General features: G+C 47.6%; 1 protein-coding gene across 6 annotated transcripts in view; it reads left to right on the top strand.

Moving 5' to 3' along the window:
- Nucleotides 1-19,936, top strand: part of CSK (C-terminal Src kinase) — a 528,738-nt gene that overhangs the window by 244,419 nt on the left and 264,383 nt on the right. For all 6 annotated transcript variants that reach the window (XM_085643801.1, XM_085643797.1, XM_085643802.1 and 3 more), the window contains one exon: nt 18,196-18,308. In XM_085643801.1, coding sequence (XP_085499927.1) covers nt 18,196-18,308 — 113 coding nt within the window. The remainder of the gene's footprint in view (nt 1-18,195; nt 18,309-19,936) is intronic.

A 19,936-nucleotide genomic window follows, 5' to 3' on the forward strand; every position in this document is an offset into this window, starting at 1 on the left:
TGAGTGGGGACGGGACTGGGGATCGGCTGCCGAGTCTGGCAGCGGTGCGGTGGGGTCGCGCTAAGGCCTCTCACCCCCCCCCTCTTTATCTCTGGTACTGCTGTGTCTCTAGGCCCATCTGGAATGTGGCCCATGAGTCTTCCCTGTGTCTGGGGCCCAGCCAGGTCAGTTGTGGTGGACTCGCTTAGCGGGGTGGTGTGGGTGCCGTTCGGCTGCACACTTCGGGCAGCTGGCCTACCCACCTGCACCCCCGGGTGAATCTCGCCAGCCTCCTTTCACACCCGACCTCTGCTTCCACCGTCCCCTATGCTGGGTGTGCGACTGAGGAGCGACGGGCCCTGCCAGGGCCTGCAAGCAACATCTAGGCCGGGAAGACCTAATTCCCAGGACCCTGTTCCGATATTCGTGGGGGCAGGGCGCCCATTCTCCCTCCTTCGACCGCCACTTCGGCGGCAGTGCGGGGTTTGGTTGGTGCACCCACGGTTCCTCCCCATTACCTGCAGCCGCCTCTCCTGGGCGCACTCTCTCCGACAACCAACACATCCATTGAGGGGTGCCCTCTCGGCTAGGGTCAACTCTACGCCCGTCACATCCGACAGGTGGGGCTGAAGCTGTAGGCTGAACCACGTATTATCGCTGGCGGCACACGGCGCGGGACATTAGCCGCTTGGGCAGAGGGAGGGATCAGCTGCATTGGTCCGGCAGCGGGGAATCCTGGGATCGGGCCCCCTATCCTCCCCCCGCACAATGGAGACGTCGCCCACAGGTAGTACCGGCCTCCTAACCTTGGCCTTCAAGAAGGCCTCATCGTGCCTCTACCCAACACTGGGATCATCACGGTGAGCACCTGTCGCCCCTGTTCTAAAGGGCGATTTAATCTGATTGGTTGACGCTTAAGTTTGGTCATTTTTTAATAATAAGTACAGTGATATGTTACTAAAGAAAAAGGCCTAAGGTTGCTATGTTCTATGTCTATGGTGACATTGCTTTTCTAAGGTACAAGGGACTCCCACCTAGATGACGGGTAATGATTCAAGACTGTGAATCCATTAAATATTACAATACTGGAGAACTACAGTTACAGGTAAATATCCTATTTTCTTTCCCAAACAAAGGAGCAAAATGGGTCTGCTTTCATTCCATAACCAAGCTTAGTTGCCACTATACCCCATGGTAATTATGTGAGATGATGCACTGAACATTAGAGTTTAATGTTTGTAGATAACATACTTCTCATAATTCCCGACTCTTAATTACATTCACAGCATTATCCAAAGTTTTAGAAATTACCAATTGTATTGTATTGTATTGTATAAATCTTTTATATAGCGCAGCTATCGCCCAACGGGCATCCTGGCGCTTAGAGACCATGGTGACATAAAGCGTGTAAAACGAGATGTTGCTACCTATTCCTGGCAAATAGCCAAGTCTTAAGATCTCTCCTAAAGCCCAACAGAGATTCGGCCTGTCTCAGATCTTGGGGGATCTTATTCCAAAGGCATGCTGCTGCCGTGCCAAAGGCCCTTCCTCCCATCCTTGCTAGTTTTACTCTGGCAACGGATACCAGGCTTTGGCTAGTGGACCGAAGGAGTCTTTTTGGCTCATACCATGAGAATCGCTCACGTATAGGTAGCGGGCCTATATTATGTAGTGCTTTGTAGACCATGACCAGGGACTTGAAGCTAACTCTGTCTTTAACTGGCAGCCAATGTAGGTCCCACAGCGCCAGCGTCACAGAGGAGCCGTGTTGTCTCTTGAGGGCCATTTTAGCTGCCATAGACTGGACTCTTTGCAACCCCTGCACAATGTATTGGGGAGCACCCAAATACAAGGAGTTACAATAGTCCAGTCTACTCAGAATTACGCTCTGAACCACTAAGGGCCTGGCCTTACTTGGTAGCAGCGGAAGAATTTGACGAAGAGCCCTCAACAGGGAGATACAGGTGCTGATTGTTTTGTTGGCCTGGGTTTGCATCTGGAGGTCTTCGTCCATCATGACCCCCAGATTGCGAACTGTTTTTGCTGCTTCTATAGGGGCGTCCTCTGGCCTAAGCCTAAACTCGCCCATAAGATGTTTAGACATTTTTGCTGCGCAGCAGTGCAATACCTCTGTTTTCCCAACGTTCAGCTGTGACGAGTTGGCCTTCAACCAGTCTGAGACCCGCCCAATACATGCCTGAAAGGAGCTCATGGAGACAGCGTACTCTCCTTCGGTGGAAAACAGCAGTTGAATATCGTCCGCATAATTGACCACTTCGATCCCATAAGATTTTATAATAGGGATCAGGGGGCCTAAGTAAACATTAAAAAGGATCGGACTGATTGCCGAGCCCTGGGGTACTCCATAGCAAACCGGGGACCAAGGGGAGGCAAATGGCGTCAGAGTAACTGCCTGTTGTTGATCTGCCAGATAGGAATGCAACCATTTCAGGGCGCCGCACGTCACCCCTAATCCTTTCAGTCTTGCTATCAGTACCGCATGACTAACCGTGTCGAATGCGGCCGACATATCCAACAGTACCAATACTGAGGAGTTCCCACTGTCGGCTCACATTCGAAGTTTATCCAGCACGGTTGTTAGAGCAGTTTCCGTCCCATGCCCTGGCCGGAATACAAACTGGTCCCTGTCCAACAGATGATTTTCTTCCAAATAGTTTGACAGGGATTTACTAACCATATTTTCCAAGATTTTGATAGGAAACGGCAAAAGAGATATGGGACGGAAATTAACTGGCAACGTTGGATCTAGGGATGGCTTTTTCAGCAGGGGGGTGACTATCGCCTGCTTCCAGCAATTTGGTACCACTCCTTCATTCAAGGATTGGCAGCATATTTGCCACAAACCTGGGAATAAATCGGGGCCATACTCCTTCCAGATCTTATGAGGAAGGGGGTCAAGGGGCGAGCCGGACGATATCTCTTGAGCTATGCTGCTAAAGACGTCCTCCGTGGGGGGTTGGAAATGTTTCAGAGATATCCTTCCTGACATCCTCAGTAATCAGAGGAATTTCAATTGCGCTATGATCAAACCCACCCACGATTTTGGTGACCTTGTCAATGAAAAAAGTGGCAACTTCGTTGCACAGGCTTTGTGATGGCTGGACTCTGTTAACCAGGCATCCGGGATTACTGAGATCCCTTACAATATTGAAAAGGGCCTTTGTACCATTAGGTGCCTGCAAAATGGAGCTTGCGTAGAATTGTGACTTGGCCTCCCTGATAGCCTGCTTGTATAGAGCTTGTATTGATTTTAAAGCTTTTTTGTTTCATTGTTGATAAAGTTACTATATCTATTGTAGTTTTCCTCGACTGCCTCCTCTGGATTGAAAAGAGTCTGTCTAGGAAATAGAGGGGCTGGGCCCATTTTAGAAAGTTTCGCCCAATCTCTCCCCCACCGGAAGGTAGTTTGATTTTTTTCCCGCTGGCTTGTCTCTTGGCATAGTTATCCTGAACTGTATCAAAAAATGATCAGTCCAGTTTAGTGGTGATTTACTGAGTACCTCTGTCTCAGACTGCTTGGCAAAAACTAGGTCGAGCATATGCCCTCCCTTGTGAGTTGGTTTTTGAATAAGCTGGTGTAGACCGCAGTTCTCACATGTTTGACTCAAGGCTTGTAAGTGGTTCCCTGAGCTCCCTGCATCCCAGAGGTTGAAATCTCCTAAAAACAACATTCTAGAATGTGTCAGTGCTAAGGCAACAATAGTGTCCAGTAAGGACTGATGTTGGGAGTCCAGGCCCAGGGGCCTATAACAGACCAAGCCTGACAGCACTCTCCCCTTAGGCTCCTGTAAGGTGAAGCCCAAGAGTTCATACCACACTATATCGTTTATCTGTAATGGGGCACAATCCCACTTCTCCTTAAAAATTATCCCTACCCCTCCCCCTCTCCCCGTCAGGCACGGCTTCTGAAGGATCTTATAGCCTGCTGGACACGCAACTCCCAGCTCCACCGAGGAGTCTGGGTTTATCCAGGTTTCTGTGATAAACAATAGATCAAGGTCCAGGTCTTCCAGCAGGTCATTAATCTCCTGATAATGCTTTATCAGCGATCTGCTGTTAATCAGACCACATGTTAAAGCCTGCTGGTATTCCCCTCGCTGCCGTTTACCAATGTTAAGTAGGGAGTCCCTGGAGTAATGAATTCTGCCTATACAGGATTGGGCAGCATTGCTGGCGCCAGGTGCGGACGGGCGCAGACGGGCTTGCCACTGGCGCGCCCGCTGCGCGCTATCGGCGCCCCCGCGCTGCTTGCTTGCATTCCCCTCTTTAAATAGAACCAGCCACTAGAGCGCTGACAAAGATGGCGCCCGGTGGATGGCACTAATTCAATGGAGTCTCGCTAATAGCGATGTAATTTATATTTTAAAGTGCAAGTAAGTGGGCAGGGCACGATTTAACAGATTTTAAAATATTCTCCCAACACTCAACAGTTAAAACAAGAATAGCAGCAATATCAAAGTAAAAACGCAGCGCTTGTGCCTACCCTCGTGTCAGCGAAGGGCGCGGTGCGTCAGACCCCAGTATTGTTCCCAGATCAATAGCGGAATGTTCTACAGCAGCAGTTTAGTTTGCTAAGCGTCTCTATCCATGGTCAGGCGCGCTTGCATTCCCCTCTTTAAATAGAACCAGCCACTAGAGCGCTGACAAAGATGGCACCCGGTGGATGGCACTAATTCAATGGAGTCTTGCTAATAGCGATGTGATTTATATTTTAAAGTGCAAGTAAGTGGGCAGGGCACGATTTAACAGATTGTAACATATTCTCCCAACACTCAACAGTTAAAACAAGAATAGCAGCAAGATCAAAGTAAAAATGCAGCGCTTGTGCCTACCCTCGCGTCAGCGAAGGGCGCGGTGCAGCGGTGCGTCAGACCCCAGTATTGTTCCCAGATCAATAGCGGAACGTTCTACAGCAGCAGTTTAATTTGCTAAGCATCTCTATGCTTCGTTTTGTACCGCTTAGTTCGCCATAAGTTGGCAGGGTATGCTCAGACGTGAGTCCCTTGCTCACTTTGCCACTGGATTCAAGCAAGCCTGGCTGAAGACGGCTGAAATGCCAGAAACCGGTCCTAGGAAGCTTGTTTCCGGTCCAGGGAAGGCATGGCTTGGCAGTTCGGGCTGGACTGTTCCCATGAGGCACAGGGTCAGACTGATTTGCATATGGCCATGTCTGAACTGGAGTGGCTGAGTGGGCTAAAGAACGGTGATGGATCAAACCCAGATCTTTTGACTGGGTGTGAGTGTTTGATTGGTTCTGATGCTCCGTCCATCACCACCCCCTTTTGTACCGCTTTGTCCCCTATGTATGAGCAGCTTGAAGACTGGTCTAGTTCAGCTGATTTTCCCTTGTCCCCGAAGTCTGTTACAGGGAGTGATACTCTATGGCCCGAGCTGTTATTCAGGAATTGGAGTACTTTGTGCTTGTTTGGGATTCTTCCTTTTGGCCTTATGGCTCCTCTGAAATGTGAGCTGGTGTCACTGTGTAGTTCCTCTCTGTGGGAGTATATCCCTTCAGCCTTCGCTGTCCCTGTGCAGCTTGAGGCTCTGGTTGCGTGCTCTAGATAGAGTGCCTGGCGTCGCTCCGCATTTATTTATTCTCCACTTATGGGGATTGCGCTCCTCCAGGGGGCTGGGTGCTGCGAGAACGGTTGCGCCACCTGTCACCACGCCCGTGAGGCCTCCGTCTTGACCATCACCTCCGCCAGTCACAGTGCCGCTGTCACTCTCGTCGCGGTCTGCGGTGTCTTGTCTGGTCCTGGTGGCGCAGTTATGTGCCCCGGGTTCCTGTGTCGCTGTTAATCGCCCGGAGCCGCCACAGTGCTCCGCGGGTGTTGGCACCTCGGGCCGTGTTTTTTAGGCAGAGCACCGCAACTGGGCCCTGCTTGTTTCGCAAATTCCCCCCTCCCCCCCCCCCCCACCCCCCCTCCACACACTTCCTGTGTCTCTGGATAGATGCCTCACTGGGTCCTGGCTTTTGATGATGGCAGGCTGCGGTTGCCGACTGTCCTCACCAAGGACCTGGTCTCCCGGAGCTCAGCTAGTATGCAGCCATCTCCATGCGTTGCTGGCCATGCCCCCACCGTGTATTTGTTCTATTGTTCTCTCTCCAGTCTGTTTTCTTCCTACTGCACTACTAACAATGCATTTAAAGTATTTTTCTGTTAATCATGGTTTCCCTCCACAGCAGTGTTTGTTTTCATGAAAAATATCAATTTTACTTGACTATACTAATACAGTCATCTACACTTCTAGCTCTTCCTTCACTGGCCTGTAGTTTCCCTTCTTAAGGTTGAAGCCTATTGTTGCAAAGACATCTCCAGGACATGATGAACGATTTCCTAGGAATGCATTCCTCCCATAGGCTTTCAATCAATCAATCAGAAGTTTTGTTAAGCGCGACTACTCGCCCGTAAGGGTCTCAAGGTGCTGTGGGTGGGGGGGGTGGTTGCAGGATCCATTCCATCATGGAGGGGGTCTGTCGAAGAGCCAGGTTTTGAGGTTTCTTGCGAAGATGGGGCGCAATGTTGTTGGTCTGAGGTGGAGCAGAAGGGTGTTCCGGGCTTTGGCTGTGAGGAAGGAGAAGGAGCAGCCTCCGGATCTGGTCTTTATGGTGCGAGGGACCACGGCGTGGGAGAGCCGGGCTGATCGTAGGGTCCTTTGGGGTGTGTGGAATTTGAGTCGGCTGTTCAGGTATGCTCGTCCGGTGCTGTTGAGGGCTTTGTGTGCGTAGGTGAGTATCTTGAAGGTGATTCTCGCCTCGACAGGGACCCAGTGGAGTGTGCGCAGGTGCTGGGAGATGTGGCAGTGTTTTGGCAGGTTGAGGATCAGTCTTGCAGCGGCGTTCTGGATGTTCTGTAACTTGCGGGTGAGGTTTTTGTTTATTCCGGCGTAGAGTGTGTTGCTGTAGTAGAGTTTGCCTTTGACCGTGGCGTGAGTGAGGGACTTTCTGTGTTCGAGGGGGATCCATTTGAAGGTCTTACGAAGGAGGCGGAGGGTGTGGAAGCAGGAAGAAGAGACTGAGTTGATCTGGCGGTCCATTTTGAGCTCGGAGTCCTGGATGATTCACAGGTTGCGTGCACGGTCCGTGGGGGCTGGTGGGTTTCCGAGGGTGGGGTGCCACCAGGTGTCGCGGTTTGGGCCTATGATGAGTACTGCTGTTTTGCTGGTGTTAAGTTGTAGGCAGCTGTTGTTCATCCATTTGGCGACGGCTTCCATGCCTTCTCAAAAGTTGTGTCTGGCGGTGTTGGGTTTGTTGGATAGGGAGAGGGTGAGTTTGGTGTCGTCTGCGTACGACACAATGTTGAGTCCGTAGGTTCTGAAGATGGGGGCGACCGAAGCTATGTAGACGTTGAAGAGCATCAGGCTGAGGGAGGAGCTCTGGGTGGGGACTCCACAGGTGGTAGGTGTAGGGTCTGCGAGGAAAGGGGGAGTCTGACCCGCTGCATTCTGCCGGAGAGGAAGGAGCGGATACAGTCGAGGGCTTTGTCCTGGATTGCTGCATCATGGAGTCTGCGTATTAGGGTGCGGTGAGAGACTGTGTCGAACGCCGCTGACAGGTCGAGGAGGATGAGGGCTACTGATTCTCCTTTGTCCAGTAGGGTGCGGAGGTAGTCTGTTGCGGCGAGGAGGGCGGTTTCCGTACTGTTTTTTTTTCTGAAGCCGGATTGAGAGGAGTCGAGAATGTTGTGCTTGTCGATGAATGTGGCGAGTTGGCTGTTGATGGCTTTCTCGATGACTTTCGCTGGGAAAGGGAGAAGGGAGATGGGTCTGTAGTTTTTGAGGTCGGTGGGGTCCGCCGAGGATTTTCTTTAGGACGGGGTTGACCTCGGTGTGTTTCCAGTCAGGGAACGAGGTGTTCGCCCGGGAGTAGTTGATGGTGTGGCGGAGCATGGGATCGATGGTGTCGGCAGCGCTGTTGAAGATGTGGTGGGGGCAGGGGTCCATGGGTGATCCTCAGTGTATTGACTTCATTGTCTTCAGTGTGTATTCGGTGGTGAGAGCTGTCCAGTTGTCAATCGCTGGTTTCTGGGTGTCGGGTGGTTGGTGAGGGTTCAGTGTGTTGGTTGTCTTCGTCGAAGTTGTCGTTGATGCTCTTGATTTTGTGGTGGAAAAAGGTGCTGAGTTTGTCGCAGAGGTCTTGTGAGGGAGGGATGACTCGCTGGTGGATTGGTCGAACTCCTTGATGATGTTGAAAAGTTCATTGCTGTTGTGCACGTGGGTTGAGATTCTGTCTTCGATCGCTTTTTTCCTCGTTTCTCTGATGAGTTGGTGGTGGGCGTTGGTGGCGGATCTCAAGTTGTTGTGGGTTTCTGTGGATTTGGTGTTCCTACAGGCCTTTTCAAGGTGGTTGCAGTCTAGACTCTCGAAGTTCGGTGGTAAACCATCTGGCTTTCTTGGCGCGAGTATTGTTGTTTTTCTTGAGGTAGGCTATGGTGTGTTGACGCTGTCCGAGATCCATCTATGCAGGGTTCGAAGTGTGGTGTTGGGGTCGTCTTCCGCGATGGTTGGGGTGGAGTTGAGTGAGGAGGTGAGCTGGTCATCAGTGATTTTGGTCTAGTTTCTTCGTAGGAGCAGGTGCTGGTGTCTGTGGATGGTGGGTGTTCTGAATTTGAAGTGGATGCAACGATGGTCGGTCCAAGGGGGTTCAGTGGTGTGGCTGAAGGTGATGGAGTTTCTTGTAGTGAAGAGGGGGTCGAGGGTGTGTCCTGCTGAGTGCGTGGGCTCGGTCACGATCTGGCGAAGTCCAATGTTGTGGAGGTTGTCCAGGAGGGATGCGCTGTTGGGGTCCAGTTGGTTGTCGAGGTGGGAGTTGAGATCTCCCAGCAGGGTGTAGTTTGTGGATGCGATGGCCTGCGGGGAGATGATGTCCATGATGGAGTTAGCGAAGGGTCCGCAGGGTCCAGAGGGTCAGTACATGAGGGTTCCTAGGAGGGTGGCGGTGGGGCTGGCCAGTATCTTGAAGTGAAGGTGTTCCATCAGGTCTGTGTGCTCGTCGGATAGTGTGTTCAGGCAGAGGGTGGATTTGTGGACGATAGCGATTCCTCCTCCCAGGTGGGTGGGGCAGTCCTTCCTGGAGATCTTGTACCCTTGGGGAATCGTGATGGCGATGGCTGGTCCCGAGGTGGTGTTGGTCCAGGTTTCGGTGAAGAATGCTATGTCCGGGGTGGTGCTGTGTAGGAGGTCCCAGATTGTGGTGGCGTGTTTGTGGAGTGAATCGGACATTGAGGAGGATGCATTGCAGGGTCTTCGGTTCGGTTGTGTTCCTGAGGGGTGGTTGTGCTGGATCCGTGTTCTTGGCGGTGCTGCTGGTGTGCCTCCAGCGGTGACAGCTGAAGTGTCTGTGGGTGTCGGCAGGTGATGCTTGCTTGCAGTTGTTGTTGCGGCCTGGGTTGAGTGCGTGGAGTGCTGCTGGGTCGTAGCGTTGGCGTGGCAGAGTTCCAGGGTTTCTGGCGCTGGTCGCAGACGGGCTTGCCTTTGGCTCACCTTCGGTGCAGCGGCCGCCATTAAGTAGGGTCGGGGAGGGCTGGGAGGCAGGGGAGGGGAGCTGGATTGGTCGTGTTGGTAGTGCAGAGGGGAAGGGGCTGCGGGGGCAGCAGCGGCAGGGAAAAACGGGCGGGAAAGGAGGAGAGTTTGGAAAAAGAGAAGACTAGCAGAGCAGAGGAAAGTGCAGAAAGCAGAGAAAAGCAGAAATATAGATTTAGGAAAGAAGGTGAAAAAACGAGTGGAAAAACGGAGTGGAAAGCAGGAGACCATCATGAAAAGGAAAAAAAAAGATGGACTCTTTATTTTCAGGTATTGTTTAATGAGTCTTTGGATAACTTCTGTTCTCTCGTTGCTGGGTTATGCAAATAATTACACACAATTCTGAATGTTTTAGGCCAATAAAAAGTTGTGCGTAGTAATTTTTTGTATTATTCATCTTGAATTTTCGTTGTTGCCTTTTTCAGTTCCTTGTGCCTCGTCAGTATATATAAATCAAAAACTATTCTGTAACGAAATAAAGAGTTGATTTTTAAATCAGAAAATGAAATGGGTGATTTTGATGTCCGATTTTATGAAAATCCTAATTGTTGTTAATTAAAGAAACAACTATGACTGCACACTGTTGTTGACTTTTATGTAGGATATCGCTCCAAAATAGTCAGTGTATAATAGTGTATTTATTTTCAACAGTATACAGAAAGACAAATACAATTTTGCAACCACCGCTGAAATTTGCTAGATTTGTCCGCTACATTTCTAGGATCCAAATATGTCCTCGACAAAGTAGAGACATTACATTCCCAAAACGTTAAGGATTAAATACGAACTACCCTTTTTAAAATGTCTGTTAACTGCATTTTAAAATCTTAAACAAGTTGCATATGGAATTAGTGTCACTGAATGTCTTGGAAGAGTCAAAGCCACCTCTTGCTATTTAAAAAATGTATGCATAGGTGCAGTTTAACTGCTATAGATGAGTGCCTTTTGTAATGAGAACTGCAATTGACAAATACATTGCAAAAAGATGTCACAGGTATAGCTGATTGGGTCGAATATCGTGTATATGTTTTGGGGCTCCTCTTTTGACTATTGCAAACTGCTAAGAGGATGGGTCTTGTATGTCCACACTAGTGCAATTTTACTGGAATTTTGGTCTGGGACCTCCTAGTCCCTCTTTGCAAGTTTAGGTGCAGGATCTGGACGCTCCAAATCCCGCCACAATTTCTGTGCCCCTTTTTCTGGTCAGTTTTTGTCCTTTGAATTGGGCATATAACCACATGGTCCCAGAATTGCAATGTCTTTTTTCACTAGTTCCCCCTCATTTAGAAGGCAAGTTCACTGACCTAGAACACCTGCTATGAGCAGGTGGTCTATGTCAACGACAGAGGCTGGTTCAGGTGAGGGCAGATGCTGTCAGGAAGGGCAGAATGCGTCCCAGTTGTGAGCTGTGCCATCTGCTTCTCTGTGATGCTTGAGAGGGCATGCTGTACCGCTGTCCAAAGCCTCTGCCTGTTTTCAGCCATGGTTTTACCTGATGCAGATCTGCATGTTGTAAAACTGGATTTTGTTTTTCCTGGCAATGTTGTTTCCAGAAACAGCAGACCATTCGTGATGTGGTGGAGTGATATCCTCAAGCGACGTTTTAAAGTGGTATCCGAAGCAGGATACCACTCCACCATCCTCGCAGTGAGAGCCTTAGTCCTTTAGGCAGTAGCTTTTGTAAAAGTACTTGTCTTGTGTTTAAAGTTTGTTCTTCAAACCAATGCAAACGTTTATAGTAAAACTGTATGTTACAGTGAACATCTGGTAGCTTTGAAGTTTAAAGAAATATACTACCCATCCTGCCTTGCATAGCATGGACAGTAGACGGATGTGGTCTGACCGCTCAGAGAGAAATGTTGAAGTGTCTGTTTTAAACCCTGATTGATCCATACTGATAGGCCCATATGATGGATAATTATACGTCTTTAGGTGAATGGTCATTTGTTACTATAATGTTGTAATACAATGAATGTAAAAAAGTCATTTCATAAGTTGTTGGTCAGTATAATTCTCTTCATTACTCCAGTGATGGAAATTATTAGGCCCATTTCCCTCTCCCTTTTCTTCGCTCCCAGAAAACCTGGGAGACTGTATCTCCTGCATGAGACCTTAGTTCTTCAGCCCCTCTCCAGTCCCATGTATCGTATTCTAGTTGCTCATCATGAGAAAGATCTGCACAAACTCCATTTACAAACCATTAAAGCATACTTGTGAGGAGTCATCTGTGCTTTTGTTACAGTTTCCCTCAGCATTATCTCCCCCCCCACTCACAATCGACCACATTATATTTTTTGCTATCAGCTCATTGTTTCATCTATCCAGACAGTTTCCTACTCTCACTTAGACAACGTGCTGGATGGTTATTGGCCTGACACATGGTAGAAGCTTATGCAAATCATCCCCATAACTTTCTCATCTTGTTGTTTTGTATTTAGAGAGCACACTATTGTCAGAAAGCAAGCTACTGTGTATATCCTCCAGGTTTCTATTTGTGCTGTTGAGAATCCACCTATGGCTTACCTACCCTAGAGAAATGCAGCCTAGAACCTCCCTCCTAGAACTTTAACATATCCTCAAATCACACTTCATAGAAGTGATGTACATCTCTGCTTACCATCCTCATGGTTCACATCATCTAACACCAGAGATAGCAAAGTTACAGCCATGTAAATGCCTAAATTCTGTAAACATGCTCCAAACACAATACATTTGTATTATTTTTGTATCATATTCTATAAACCTACCTAATCATGGTTCATCACTCTGTAACACCACCGTACTGCTAATGTTATGTACTATGGTATTGCTGTGTACAGTGCTTGAAAAAAAAGGTATTCTAAAAAGTATAGTACGAATTCTTCATCCATGCATCTTTGGCTAAATTTTGCCCTTGTAGTTCAAGGGGTTCTTTCAATGTTTAAAAGCAATGGTATTAATACTTTCGTTAACAGTAGTGTCCTGTGTTTTTAATCTGATGTGGAAACACATGAATTTCTTTAATTTTTCATGTTACCATTCAGGAAACCCACAAAAAATTGTTACATATTTCTGAAGCATCCAAAGCAGGTGTGCAATTGCATTTTTAAAACGTGTTTGAAATGTCTCCTCTAAAAGGTTGATGCATGCTTTAGGTTGCTAAACAGCTTCTATGTTGTGATGAAAATAAAATCAATATAGGGTAGACATCACAAAGGTGGAAGACACATTTATAAATGATTCAAGAAAAAGTACAGAACATGTAAAAACTAGTATAGTGGGGACGATTTGGCCATCTCTTTGCTAACACTTTTGTGACATCTAAATAAAATACCTAGGGAAAGGGTGAACTCCGTGTCCAGTAGTTAGTTAAAAAAGAAAAAGAGCTGCTGTGGCTTTCACATAACCATATATAGGGCATGTGTTGTTCACTCCTCATCTGGCAAATTTCAGTTCTCTATAAATGGGTTGCTCATAAATTTAATTGAAAATCCATATTCTAATTCTCGTTTAGACAACGTAGGTATTAAGGTGTTTCTTGATTATGCTATTTTTATGTGCAACACTGTTTTAAACTTGCATATAACATGGCCTGGCTTTTGTCTGGGTGCCCACAGTGGTCATTTGGTAAAACCAGGTGTTCTGTTAGAGTGCCCTGTGGAATACTAGTGTTTTGGTTCAGTGTAATTGTAAGTGGTATAAAAAGTGCTGTAGAAATGTTGAATAGGCTCCATTTGACTAGGCAGGTTTCTTGCTACGGATGGATGCGGCCACACCCATTGTAAACAGAGGGCATACAAAGGTACAATAATGCATAACTTTTGAAACATTGCTGGTCTTCGGATGATTTCCTGAGGAGACATCTGTAGTCTTCTGGCGACTGGGGGTTTCTTTTGCTTTTGGTGAAACTGCTAAAATGAGTTACTTTGCAAATGTCTGTACAAAAGAAAAACCACAGCTCATAGTCTGACTTGCACCATTGGGCTTGGGTGGGGTTCTGAAAGTAGTCTCTGCAGAAGTTGTGGGCTGCTGTAAAGGTGGTGGGCTGCTGTAAAGGTGGTGTGCTTGTGGCTCAACTGCAGACCTGTTGAAAAAGAGCTGTTTGTAGATTAGTTTAGAAAAACATGCATCCTTATGTATCATCCTAAATCAACTTTGGATTTTCCTTTACCATTCCTTTTTGGGGTGTTGCTCTCTTTTTTTCGTTCACACAATTCTAGTGGGGTACCAGAAGGTGGCCTCAAATGTGGTAATTTAGAAGTTCAGTGGTGAATCGTTATTAATGGGTCACCTGGGTCTTTTATTCATGAATCGTAGTTGTTGTCTCTCTCCCCTCACCACAGCGTGAAGAGACATTTCAGTAAGCGGGTGATCCAGTGTATTTACCGGCTTGTTATGAGTTAATGTGCGCAAAGATAATTTTATTGATGTGGGCAGTGTCTCTTGACCTATGCGTGCTTGGGGCTATGTAGAAGAGGGGGTGGATCGCATGTGGGTGGTTGGTAATGCTCGCATTGTGCTCCGAGGTTATGTGTCTGCCCCTCTAGCTCTGGCACAGAGTGTTGTTCTCCCTACTGGCGTCAGGTTTCCTGGCCACACCCTTTTCCCCAGAGACGACTTTTGGACACTTCCCTAGGTTGACATCTGATTTGGTTAGTTCCATTGTCGTTTGCTGCCTTGAGCCCCCCCATGTGTTTCTGCTGTGCGGTGTCTGAGATTCGGCTTACTTGCTCCCCTAGACAGTGTGTGTGTTGGGTTGGTGAGCTATTCGCTTTGTCGCTAGGCCCGGTAAACTGGTGAGCTCATTTCTGATTACCTCGCACTGAGCTTAGATGGATTTTTGCACAGTATCCACTTTCCAGCACCCCCTCTCCCTTTGACTTCGCCCCACTGAAGATTTTTGGGCCTGCTGTCTCAGACTGTGGCCAGAGACTTCCAATGCTGGAACACAATACCTTTGATGTTGTGGAGGGACATAACCAAACGAGCAGTCTTTAGGTGTTTTGGAGAACTTTGAGGGAAAGGAGGAGGGAGGATGTTGCCCAGTGAAGTGTCCGGTGCAAGGCCAGATGTGGGATTGTTCTGATAAGCTCCCTACTGACTCTGCGCCATGCGGTGGTATGTACATGGTCAGTGTTTTATGAGGGGGCACTATTCTCTCAAGCGTGTGGAAAATCTAGCTCCTATACTGGAGCGTTGCCTCATTTTGGAACCAAAACTGGGCCTCCGTTGGCCTGGAGGCAGTTGTAGGCAATTGGGACCCCATGCCATGAAGGAACTTTGGTCCCGGCTGGAGGACCAAGATTGTGTTTCCCTTCATCTCGTAATAGGAACCCTTCCCAACTGGACTTCAGATGAGGGGACCTGGGTGCCTGTTTTTATGCACTGGTAGGGGTAGTCGCCCTGCCCCCTTATCAGACTGCATTCCCCCTTGGGTGTGGCCAGCCAACCCTGCCCTGGGGGGATCAGAAGCAGAGAGGTGCCTACGCTCTTCCACAGTTTCCTCTTCCTGCTGTGATTTCAGCCCCAATACCTATTGGGCTGGGTTCCCTTCTCTACTGCTGGTGTGGCAACGTGTTTGACCAACCACCTGATCCTTGTTGCGGTGGTGTGGCCGTTAACTGATTTTGCTGTGGCTGAATATAAGGTGCATTAGGGTGGTCTGAGCTTGATTTTGTGGATGAGGATTTTGGCTGGACTGTCCTAGGCTTATCGAGCATTGCGCATGATACAGCTTTAATCGACATAGGTCGGCCATGTGGCCCACTCTGTGGCAGTAGAAATATTCTCTGAGGTCTAGTTGCTGCCAGCTTCCCCGACCTCTTCCTTTTGTATCGGATGGAAACCCTCTAGGGGTCTGAGGTGGAGCTCCCTTCAAAAATAGTGTGATTTGCATGTTTACCGCTAGCGTGGCCCCCTTGAGAGCGGTCCTTTTCAATTTTTGATGGACCGGCTTTGCTGTGTCTTGATGAGATTCCTCCTGTTTTTCCATGTCCTTTTCCGGTTTCTTTTTGTAGTAGTGTAATATGTGGCCCTGTATTTCTCACCAGGGTTTGGTGTCTAATCCTACTACGCTGTCCAGTTCACTCTGAAATTCAGTGGGCAGCCCTTTTTGAGGATGTTATAGAAGAATGCAACCTGAGTGCCATTGTCGGTCCATGGCTGTCCTGTCTCCTGTCCCCACCATTCCCTCATTCTGTCCAAAAAGTCAGTTACAGTCTCCCCAGGTTTCAATCTTTCTGCCATCAATCCTCTTGCATCTGGGCAGTCAGGAAATATTTCCTCAGGACCGTCCATAGCTGGTGCCGGAAAGAATTTAATGTGGCCCCTCATACTCGGTTTTGGTCAGCATGACAGCTGCGATGCGAGCTCGGGTGAACACCGTGTTGGCCTGCTTCCTGATGGGGCTGCAGAGCAGACTCTTGACATTTATTCCAGCGGTTTTTCTCAAAACGCAAGATCCATTTATCTGCCCCGTCCATCAATGGGGGCAGTTTAGCTCTGAGCCCTGTCGTGCCCTTCTGCATTAACTGGCATATTTTGGCTTGGAGCGGCTATGCTGGTTTCTCCCCAACGTAGCGCTCCCAATTTCTCAGGCAGTCTTGCATGTAGGGGAAGTTCCATTTGACATCTCTCACCTCCGTGGTGGATGCAGTCAATCGCGAAGGCCATGACCTCTGGTTCGCAGGATCTCTCCTCTGGCCAGGGTCTATCATATTGACCCTTCCTTTCGGTCCAGTGAGCTAGCAGGTGGCAAAATGGTCACAGAAAGACATTGCCACTTTCTCTAGTCACTCTGTCTCTCTGGGGGGCAGTTTGTCTAACTGGTGTGTTCAGGGAGAGCGACGGACGTCTTCATTGCTGCTCTCCTCGAGTGCGTGTGAAGGGGCCATGTTACCTCCCCTACCCGTTAAATAGGTTTGATCTAGGCTACCTGATTCCTTATTTCCTGGTCTTCCCCTCTCTTACGTGGACAATCTGGTGAGGCGCGGGTTCCCAATGGGGAACCTCCCCTCTGGTTCTACTTAGGACTCCTCTGTGTGGAGCCCTTGGTCTAGCCCCGCTGTCCTCAGTGGAGGGTGTGCTGCTCTGTTCTCTCTTGGCACTCCCACAGCGAGAGCTCTCTCCTCCCATCCTTAAGTTACACTTCTCCTCTAACTGCTGCCTCCTTCGTTCGGTGCTGTGTGAGGTTCTTTGTGGTAAGAATCTGCCCTCATACTCTTATTCCGTCATCTCTCCTGCTGCCTGAGCATACCCTGGGTGGGTATACCCTGTGGCATCTTCCTCGATGTCAAACCCTGGAAGACTGGGACTTACTTCCTCGCCCACACTAGTGGTGTCACTGTCTAGAACTTCTATGAACCTCCTTGTTACCGGAGAGCGTTTGAATGAATGAGTTGAAGTGCAGGTTCTCTGTGCCGCTTGGGCTAGATGTGTTGAATGTGATGGATGTGGTGTCGAACTTCAGAAAACGCTAGCACCATGTTGGGGTGAGACTTGAATCGCCTAGGCTTCCCAGTCTGGTAACCTCCCAGTGCTAGAAATAGCAGCTCAATGCCGGGCAGAAAGCCCTTCGCCTCCCACAACCTCTTTATCCTATTACAGGAGCAGCTGACAGTTCGGGCTGGACTGTTCCCATTGGGCGCAGGGTCAAGACTGATTTGCATATGGCTAGGTTCAAACTCGAATGGCATGGGGAGCAAAAAAACAATGGATTGAGGCCCAGATCTCTGTACTGGGGTGAATGTATGACATTGTTCTGCATTCTGTCCATCAATTGTTGTTTTTGCATGTGTGTCAGTGAGAGCGTGGTCTTTGGGGGATGTATGAACATGTGTGCATATGAGGGGGATATATGTGTATGGGTGAATGCGAGTTTGTGTTTTATGTACTTGTGGCACAGGACATACCTTTCGCCATATGTGGCACTGTTAAGGTGCTACTAGCGTTTAAAATACAAATCACGTTATGTAAGCATTATGTTGTACTGATGTATCTCTCATCTAATAATAAAAATAGATTTTTAGTACACATGCTTGCAATTAGGTGCATCATGAATCACCTAAGAATTTGTACTTCATGGGACCCAATTGAGGACAATAGATTACGCTGGTGCAGTTCACCAGGTTTACTGTGCGACTGTGCTTGCATATAAAAAAAACATGTACAGAGGGGGGTATTTGTCAATGAATAATAACGTGCTCTCTAATAGCCATGTGCTCAGTTTCTTGCAGTCTGTGGTTTTTCTCTGAGAATAAGATTGAGTTACATGAAGATGTTGTACTAGAAGTGAGAGTCTTAAGTCATTGACAAGGTACTCTCTTTCAACCTTAGAGGAGCAGGTAAAGTTTGAAATTCCAGACATAAGGACTCACTACTTAAAGTTTGACTTGCATTTTAGTGTAGACTTGTTGAATGCTGAGTCTGTATCAAGTGACTGATGGCACCCGTGCCACATAATTTGTATCTGTTCTCTCCTGATTATTGGCCACATCGCTGCATTCCTTCGCTCTTTGTGGAGTACGATTGTTCGGCTGTGTTCTCTCTGTCCGGACTGGATTTATGCTTTTAATTCCTTGGAAGTCCCCTATGGCTTGGATGGCGGTTGAAGTGGAAGTGTGTTTTTTAGTTCTGTGTGCTATGCTAATCTAAGTCTGGAGCAGATTGTGATTTCTTTGTTCTTTCTGTTTTTAGGACCCCAATTGGTACAAGGCAAAGAACAAGGTTGGCCGAGAAGGTATCATCCCTGCCAACTACGTGCAGAAGAGGGAGGGTGTTAAGTCTGGAACCAAACTCAGCTTAATGCCGTAAGTGTGCTCCAGAGGGCATCTTATCCAAGAATGCACACCTTTGTGTAAAGCACGTTTGGTGGTTTGAGTGCAGTGAATGTGAAATAGAATATGTACGACTCCAGTATTCCAGTGAAGTGTACCTACTTATAGTTCAAGCTTTAGGCCAAATGCAAATATAAAGCGCACAATCCCTAAGCCAGATAGCAGATGAAGCCCGTACAATTAAAGGCATCATTCTGTGAAACAATGTATATTAGGCAGTACATTATTTTAGTATCTGTGTTGTCTTGTGGTAGGCTCTTGAATTGAACTTGTGGTCACATTATGGTAGCCATTAGTTTGCTTCTAGATATTGTTGACATCAATCTGATATTTTGCTGCCTCATTGGCAGTTCCTGATTATTTAATTTCATATATCTTGCACACTCTGTACTTTTGGTTCCAGTGTGTCAGTTCATACATAACTCAAACAGGAAAGGTTACAAAATATTTGTTGTGTGCACAGTGGGACAACAGGTGACAACCTTTCAGAAAGCTGACCGGATTCCAGCCTGCATGTTTCCCCAGCTTTCACTGATTCACATGGCACCAGCTTTCACTGATTCACATGGCACCTTCTGCCGATTGTATTATTTGATTTTCACCTACAGTCATTCTACGGTTGGTGTTCACTTGGAATTGTGCTTTACAAACTTGCTGTACTCTGATACATTAATCTGTATAAATCATGTCATTCTAAAGTCCTTTGCTTAAAAAAAAGTCTGTATATTGTGAAAATTGCGGACTTTAGAATATCTTTGTAGCACACTGATTGAACTACAGTTTAACTCCATCCTTGTGGTGTTGAAAATCTGATTAAATGCACTAGATGGCACCTACAAAGATGTCAGTTTCATTTAGTATTAGTTTTACTCTATGGTCAGATCAATTTTGCAAAACAGTACCATTATTGGTTTATTGACAAAGTCACTTTCTTCAAGCACCATAAGGTAAACCCATTTTCCAGTAATGATGACTATTATAATTCCTCCTGCATAGTCTGGACTTGTACTCTGCAGTTCTGTGATTTTGTTCATTGTTTTTTGCCAATCTGTGGTTCTTTGAAGAGGAGTTTGAGATTTTATTCTTAAAATTCTAATGATTGACAATGAGGAGCATGTCACTGTATGATACACTGTTCAGTTTATTTACAGCAGTTGCCTTTAAAATCTGACAGAACGTTTTTGGGTTATCAGCATGGTATCTTTCATAGATTCACATTCTTATGTTTAAAACGTTTTATTGAAACAAAACAAACCATGGGGGAGGGGGATAGGAGGTCAGGATACATGGAATACAGTCAAAGAAAAAGGGTGCAACTCCAGAGGGTTGGCAATAGGTAGCGCAGTAAGTCAGGGGGAAAAACACAGTAAATGAAGGCTAGAAATACAAGCTATGGAACCCCGCCCGCGCATCCGACACCCCAAATCTAAGCAATGAAAGCCATCAGCAACTCAACAGAACACAATCCCCCCCCCCATCCCCCATCCTCCCAGTAACGAACCCCCCCCCCCCCCCCGTCCTATGGTCCCGCACCAGAGTAATCCTCACCAGGAAGCCCCGCACCCCCCTCCCCCCTCCCCGGGTAGATTCACATTCTTGAA

The sequence above is a fragment of the Triturus cristatus genome, chromosome 3_1 (assembly GCF_964204655.1).
Source record: "Triturus cristatus chromosome 3_1, aTriCri1.1, whole genome shotgun sequence".
Classification (NCBI taxonomy): domain Eukaryota; kingdom Metazoa; phylum Chordata; class Amphibia; order Caudata; family Salamandridae; genus Triturus; species Triturus cristatus.